Genomic DNA, 7,852 nt, shown 5'->3' with positions numbered 1-7,852 from the left:
TCGAGGTTGCAAAGCGATCTTATAGGAGGGAGTAGCTTTCTTGCAAAACTGAGATTGTTGTCACGATGGCGCCACCCATTCCATTGTAGCTGAGCTGGACGAGTCGGCAGGAGTGGCCCTGTCCTCACATCTCTATTTTTTCCTTTGTTTTTCTCTCGATTAATTGTGTCCACGTGTTACACGATCTCTGATGCTCCGGTAATATCAAAGCTTTTACGTAGTACATGGAAACACTCGCAAAAATCAGTGGCAATTCAATTACATACATATGGCAGGTTCCACTCAATTCTCCTTTTGAATTGCTATACATTGTTTTGAATCTCCATCTCCAGGGGAGAAGATGACAAGAAGAGGCGAATCGAGATTGTTGTCACGATGGCGCCACCCCATTCCATTTTTGTGGAGTTGGGCGAGTCGGCAGGAGTGCTCTTGTCCTCATCTTTTCTTTTCTTTTTTGTTTTTCGAAAACACTAACGTCCATACGTGTAGTAGTTTTGTAACTCGCCCACACACGTAGATCATTCGTCCAGTGCAATTTACATGAATCTTGACACATTGAGGCAGAATTTGCATGTCACATAGGACGGGCTTGCTGTGTGGGTGTTGGAGAGTTTGTCCACACGCTCGCACCACGCTGTTTGCCAGCTGCGCTGTGTGGGCGAACTAGTTTCTGCCCACACAACCACCATCTAGTCCATGCGCGTGTGGGCGAACTGCTTTTCGCCCACACGATACTCCTACGTTGTGGATGACAACTGCAGTTACGCGAACGTGGCAACTAGGTAAACAGACATGACAATTGTGATTCTTTGCTAGAGGGCAAGTGCAGTTGCGCGTACGTGGCAACCAGATAAACACACATGGCATCTATGATTAGCCATACATGGCAACTATGGTTGGACCATACGTGGCAACTAGGTAAACACACATGGCAACTAGGTAAATACATATGGCAACTACTGTTTGACCATATGTGGCAAGTAGTTAATCACACACGGCAACTACGGTTTGATTACACACGGCAACTACCATAAATTAGACCCCGCAAAAAGAACTACCATAAATTAGACATGGCAACTATAGTTAACCAAAACAGATAGAGCTGCCATGCTTTTACAACTACACTTGTCATTCCGGATAACTACATCTGCCAACCAAGATGGCAACTAAATCGTCATCCCGCGGGTATCTAACGTAGCTGCGCCAGGACGTGTGAGCATTTTTGCTTCGTGTCACACGCGCGGGATGGAGATGAGTAGTACTTGTTGGGCATGTGGCATGAAATAACCGCGCCCACGTGTGTGGGCAATTCTAATGTCCGTCCACACACAGCCCGTGTGGGCTGTCTCCTGCTCACACCACACACGGTGTGTGGGCGCATGTCGAATATACAACACGTGTAGCAGCTATCGTCGTCTTTGTTTTTCTCTTGGATTATTATGGCCACGTGTTGCACAACTTCTGGTGATCCGATAATGTCGAAACTTTTTACGTACATGGAAACACCCCCAAAATTCAGTGGCAATTCAATCACATATGGCAAGCTCCGCTCAATTTTCCTTTTTACATGTGTCACCGGATCGCCAAATCAGCGGAAGTCCACAGCGCTCGTGGAAGAATCCCACGAGAATCAATCGTAGGTAGACATTTCGCTGCCTACCACTCCAAACCCATTAAGTCGCGGACCCACATGCTAGTGACGGCGGGGCAGATTTCTAAACCCGGCTTGGCAGTGGTCAGTGTCCTGCCCACACATTTGGGTCGGTGCAGGACAGCGACGCCGGGGGACCGTGCACCCGCCCCACCACAACATCCCTGCACCCGTCCCACAAGCGCCACACCTAACCACCTTCGCGCATACAACCGGGCCCCACCGGGCAGCGGGCGGGCCACACTGGTGCGCCGCGCCCATCCAGCGGGAGTGGTTGGTGGAGTCAGATCTCCTATAAACCCACTCGCCACCAACCGCTACCCCTCGTCCACCCGCCCGCCCGCCCGCCGCGACGCCATTAGCAGAGCCAGAGCAGTGGGGGAGAAGGTTCTAGAGGAAGAGGAAGAGGAAGATGAAGGTGATCGAGAAGATCCAGGAGGCGGCGGCGAATGGCCGGACCGTCTTCTCCTTCGAGTACTTCCCGCCCAAGACGGAGGAGGGCGTGGAGAACCTCTTCGAGCGGATGGACCGCATGGTGGCGCACGGCCCCAACTTCTGCGACATCACCTGGGGCGCCGGCGGATCCACCGCCGACGTCACCCTCGACATCGCCAACCGCATGCAGAACATGGTACGCACGTCTCCCTCGCCCCGTCAACTGCCGCCTGCTGCGCCCGCCCGCCCGCCCGCGCGCGATCTGATCTGATCCGCTCTGCTCTGCTCTGTTTCGGCGCGCCTTCCGCCCGCGAGATATGCCGGGTTCGATTCGTTTGCTTGGCTGGTTTGATCCGGCTCGGATTTAGGCGCAATGCGACACTGTAATTCGTGAAGGGGGTGCTGGGAAGCATGTTCGGTTTTGGGATGACCGGATTTGCTTAATTCCGCGAATTGTCGCTTCGTCTCCATAGAGTTCGACGGGTTAGTAATTAGTTTAGATTGCTTTTACTCCAAGTTCAAAGTTAACGGACGCATTTGGTGCTAACAGCTGATTTAGGATGAAATGGAACTGGTGCCAAGTAGGAGTTCATCTGCTTCCATGTCGTCTAGTTACTGATTATGTTTAAGAGAGAATTATTGCTTACTTGCTTTCTGAGTTTAAGAGACAATTATTGCTAACTTATGCCTCAACGTGAGCAGGGGAGTGTTATAGACATGGTATATTATTATTTTTTATGCTTGTATAATGCTTAGTTCAACGCACATTTAAGCTATGGAACGGTAGGGGTTTTATTGAGATTAGTAATTTTGATGAGCTGGGCCACATTGACTCACTGAGTTCATCCATTCTGACTCGGTCAACACTCTCAGTAAGGGGCTTGTTGCTTACTTGCTTTCTGAGTTTTTCTGGGATGAGTCTTGATAGGATTTCCTGTCTGGGTTTCATGGCATCGTGGTCTGAATTTCTTATGTCATGTGCTCAATGTTGGGTGTATCTGGGGACAGAGAAATGTGCCAACATGTTGTTTTTAAACAAGTAGTGACCGTTGTTTTTAAACAAGTTTGGAAGAAGACACTCATTTGATAGTATTAAAGTTTACTACGAACATTCTGTCATGCCAATATGTTGCTCTGGATAATTTCAAATTAATTTCCGAAGCTTCTTTTAAATTTCCAATGATTCTTTGCATTGCTGCCATAAATATTGTCGGTGACTTTTAACATGTCAATGTTATTATTTTGCAGGTATGTGTGGAAACGATGATGCACTTGACATGCACCAACATGCCAGTGGAGAAGATCGATAATGCTTTGGATACCATCAAGTCCAATGGGATTCAAAATGTTCTGGCACTTCGAGGAGATCCTCCACATGGCCAGGACAAATTTGTTCAAGTTGCTGGTGGATTTTCTTGTGCTCTAGATCTGGTAAGCACCTCTTCTTCCAACAGATGGAATGTAATTAAGTCTTATTACATCGGAGAGGCATGGACATGATGGCAAGCTGATTGCTGTTGCTTGTGATATCTAGGATTTCAGATGTTAGTCCTGATGCCTTCTGTTTTCCAATTGCAGGTGGAGCACATTAAAGCCAAGTATGGTGATTACTTTGGCATAACTGTCGCTGGCTATCCAGGTTAGCAACACTTAGCTTCTCTCTACAGTCGGTGGACGGTTTCAATGTTACAAATTATAATTGTTATTTCTGTTTTTCAAATGTCAGAGGCACACCCTGAGGTAATACTAGGCGAGGAAGGTGCTACGGAGGAAGCATATAGCAAAGATCTTGCTTACTTGAAGAGAAAGGTTCTCATCAATCTTGTTGGTTCTTGTAGTTGAAAATGAAAACTGTATGGTTGCTAACTCTCTTGATCGATGCCTGGACAAGATTCTATGCAAGGCCATGTCCTAATGATGTAACCTGTTGCATACCCTATGTACTTGTTGAGCATAAAATTGCTCTTTGTCAGCTTCATTCTCAATCTACATTTCTCTGCAGGTTGATGCTGGTGCTGACGTTATAGTCACCCAGCTTTTCTATGATACCGATATCTTTCTCAAGTTTGTGAACGACTGCCGTCAGATTGGTATAACCTGCCCTATCGTTCCTGGCATAATGCCAATAAATAACTACAAAGGATTTGTGCGCATGACTGGATTCTGCAAAACTAAGGTACGGTGTGTTGCTGTAGCTCCATCACAAGTAATGACATGGATGAAAGTGTATCTGGTCTGTCCCCCCTTTGGATTCACATCTTTCCCCAAAACACAAGGCAAATTGGTTTATTTGGTCATTATATAAAATTACAGGGCCGAAAAAAAGACATGTTTTAGGTAATAGTACCTTCATTATCTCCCTTTTGTGCTATATTGACTGTGTATCAATATAGCACCCTTGCTCTCGTTTCTTTGGAATTTTCCATGGCCATTTGCACCGTATTTTGAACTGGGATTCATGGGAGCACCTGAAGGTGTGGATTGCTTCTGATACACCTTTTTTCTGGAGATAATCCAACAAACATCGAACATATAAAATATATAGAATTTTATTTTTATTCATTTACTGAATTTCGGATTGTGGTACTAACAGAATGCCACTTCAAATGTAAAAACAGATTCCAGCTGAGATTACTGCTGCCTTGGATCCTATTAAAGACAATGAGGAGGCTGTGAAAGCATATGGAATCCACCTTGGTACTGAGATGTGCAAGAAAATTTTGGCTAGTGGGATCAAGACTTTGCACCTGTACACACTAAACATGGAGAAGACTGCTTTAGCAATTCTGATGGTGATTTCCTTGTCTTGCTTGATTTAATTGTTTTTTTTCTGACAAGTTTCTAACGGTTAAATTTTTTTCCCAGAATCTTGGCTTAATAGAGGAGTCCAAGCTTTCAAGAACATTACCTTGGAGGCCACCAACTAATGTTTTCCGTGTCAAAGAGGATGTTCGCCCTATATTCTGGTATTTTTTTCTGAATTTTTCTTTGTGAAAGCTGATTGAGTATTAGTACTACACATATACTCATTCAGTCTTGTCTATGATATAATTGAGCAGGGCCAACAGACCAAAGAGTTACATTTCAAGGACCACTGGTTGGGATCAATACCCACATGGACGGTGGGGTGATTCCAGGAACCCATCATACGGTGCACTTAATGATCACCAGGTAATTTCATTGTCTTGTTGTTTGAGTCTACAATAATGGTATGCACAACAGTTTTGCACAGACACTGGATGCAACATCTTCATAACACTCTAAATCCAGAATCGATACAAATTGTATACTTCTGTTAAAAAAAATACAACTTCTGACTCTGTCTTCCAGAAAGAAATATAGTTGATAGTGAACATTTACATAAGATCCAGAAATATTGGTTCAGCAGAAAATATTGGTTGCTCAACACTCTTATTGCTGGGCTCTGTCTCTTAGTTTTGTACGAAAAGAAACATTTATCTGTTTCTTAGTACCAATTCAACCATCTGCCCATGCAACATAATTCAGTTGTTTGGCATTGGTTATTCACTGTTTCAAAGATTACCTCTAGTAGTGGGCCTGCTTTTTTGTGATTTAAATTTCATAAAGTTATAGTTGTATGTGATAACATATCCGCTCTTTCACAGTTCACACGGCCACGTGGACGTGGTAAGAAGCTCCAAGAGGAATGGGCTGTTCCACTGAAATCTGTGCAAGACATTAATGAGGTAACTCTTGAACTACATGATAGTAATACTATTGCTCTGTATGCCATACAAACAATTTCAAGGTGTCAATGTTTTTGCTAACCCGCCTTTCGCACTTACAGCGGTTCGTGAACTTCTGTGAAGGAAAACTTAAAAGCAGCCCATGGTCTGAGTTAGATGGTCTTCAACCCGAGACGACGATAATTGACGATCAGCTGGTGAAGATTAACTCAAAGGGTTTCCTTACCATCAACAGCCAACCTGCTGTAAATGCAGAGAAATCTGAGTCTCCTAGTGTTGGTACGTCAAATCTATTTTGCTGTATGCTTGGTCTTCTTCTGGTACTGCTGGGAGGAAGGTTTAGGCAGAGATGATATTCTCAGACATAAATAAAACCCTTCAATCCTTGTTTTAGTAATGCTTTCTTTGCATCCTTGGGTCATTAGTTTTTCTGCCGCTCTGTATGGTGTGTGCCTTACCAAACCTGCTTTATTTTTGTTCTGTTCTGCAGGATGGGGCGGCCCAGGAGGCTATGTTTACCAGAAGGCCTACGTCGAATTCTTCTGCGCTAAGGAGAAGCTGGGCCAACTCATCGAGAAGAGCAAGGCATTCCCTTCCCTCACGTACATCGCCGTGAACAAGGAAGGGGAATCGATCTCAAACATCCCTGCGAACGCCGTGAATGCTGTCACATGGGGTGTGTTCCCCGGCAAGGAGATCATCCAGCCTACCGTCGTTGACTCAGCGAGCTTCATGGTCTGGAAAGATGAAGCGTTTGAGATCTGGTCCAGGGGATGGGCCTGCCTGTTCCCAGAGGGCGACTCGTCCAGGGAGTTGCTAGAGCAGGTACTTTCAGCTCGCCCATCGCTCTTTCTTGCGCTAGTAACAGGCTCAAAGAAACTTTTTGTGCACATAAATGCTTTGCATTTAGCTAATAGGTAGTACAAGTCTTGATATCTCGCAGCTTTTGCTAAAAACTTGTCTTTAGAATAGAGAAACACCTTTCAGACAATCAGCTAACACTAAGAGATATGACAATTGTTTTGGTACCACATGCTCTCTGAACCATAATCTAACCATTTCCACCTGGCCACCATAATATAACACATCTACTGTACCTAAGTTCCACCGACACTCCGATATATTGCTATTTATGAAATGCTGCAAAGATAATGTCGATACCACATCAAGCAGATAATATATCTCTAGGGGTTTCGCTGACATCTTTCTTGCTCTTCACTTGCAGATTCAGAAGAGCTATTACTTGGTCAGCCTCGTGGACAATGACTACATCAGCGGGGACCTCTTTGCTGCATTCAAGGAGATCTAATTTCGATGAGACCTTACAGTATGCTGCGTTTGACCGCCCTTCGCTAGAGTCCTGTAATATGATTTGTCGTGATTTCTGTCGATTTATCCAAACCACTCTATGAATAAGAATTTTCTATCTGTGTTCCTTCGTGTGCAGTCTCTCCACTTGTCTAGCTTATTTGTTACCTAGGTTTATTTTACCCAATGATGAGTTGAAGCCTTTTTAATGTATATACGTGGTAATACAGTTTACTGCCACGACAGAAGCTCAGTTCATTACTTGGGTTATACTCCCTCCGTTCCTAAATACTTGTCTTTCTAGACATTTCAAATGACTACTACATACGGATGTATGTAGACATATTTTAGAGTGTAGATTCACTCATTTTGCTTATGTAGTCATTTGTTGAAATGCCTAGAAAGACAAGTATTTAGGAACGGAGGGAGTAATTTCAAATGAGAACCACTCATCTATGAAGGATTGAAGATGTCAACTAGGGAGAGAGGGGGGCTTGAACAGACGACTACGAACGTTTTGCAGCTGATTTTAGATATTTGTAGAATTATAAGTTCTCTGCAAATGTAACTAACTGATCATATATGATAAGCAATTTAGCAACCTAAATTAGTTATAAAAGTAATAAGAGATAGGAAGAAGTAAAGTTGGCATGAGTGATGATGATCTCTAAGTTCATTTCCTTGGAGGGAAGCTAATTTCTGTATGATTTTGTTGTTGTTTTTTTGGCGAAAGGGTAGCTATCTTTGTTGG

General features: G+C 44.1%; 1 protein-coding gene across 1 annotated transcript; it reads left to right on the top strand.

Moving 5' to 3' along the window:
* Positions 1 to 1,983: 1,983 nt before the first annotated feature.
* LOC119303756 (probable methylenetetrahydrofolate reductase) lies at positions 1,984 to 7,349 on the top strand. Its single transcript, XM_037580895.1, has 12 exons — positions 1,984 to 2,282; positions 3,335 to 3,517; positions 3,665 to 3,725; positions 3,813 to 3,895; positions 4,089 to 4,262; positions 4,705 to 4,878; positions 4,952 to 5,052; positions 5,146 to 5,257; positions 5,713 to 5,793; positions 5,895 to 6,072; positions 6,284 to 6,618; positions 7,019 to 7,349. The coding sequence occupies exons 1-12, from the start codon at positions 2,064 to 2,066 to the stop codon at positions 7,100 to 7,102; spliced, it is 1,785 nt and encodes a 594-aa protein (XP_037436792.1). The 5' UTR covers positions 1,984 to 2,063; the 3' UTR covers positions 7,103 to 7,349.
* The last annotated feature ends 503 nt before the right edge of the window (positions 7,350 to 7,852 follow it).

This window comes from Triticum dicoccoides, chromosome 5A (assembly GCF_002162155.2).
Source record: "Triticum dicoccoides isolate Atlit2015 ecotype Zavitan chromosome 5A, WEW_v2.0, whole genome shotgun sequence".
In the NCBI taxonomy this organism is placed as follows: Eukaryota; Viridiplantae; Streptophyta; class Magnoliopsida; order Poales; family Poaceae; genus Triticum; species Triticum dicoccoides.
The sequence above is the reverse complement of the archived record's forward strand: the minus strand, read 5'-3'. Positions and strand labels throughout refer to the sequence as shown.

What these genes read in the sequence shown, in the direction of transcription:
- LOC119303756 (XM_037580895.1), top strand. Translation starts at nt 2,064, where the DNA reads ATGAAGGTGATCGAGAAGATCCAGGAGGCGGCGGCGAATGGCCGGACC. An exon ending in CTGGATTCTGCAAAACTAAG is followed by an intron (nt 4,263 to 4,704) that starts GTACGGTGTGTT and finishes ATGTAAAAACAG; the next exon opens with ATTCCAGCTGAGATTACTGC. An exon ending in GATGTTCGCCCTATATTCTG is followed by an intron (nt 5,053 to 5,145) that starts GTATTTTTTTCT and finishes ATAATTGAGCAG; the next exon opens with GGCCAACAGACCAAAGAGTT.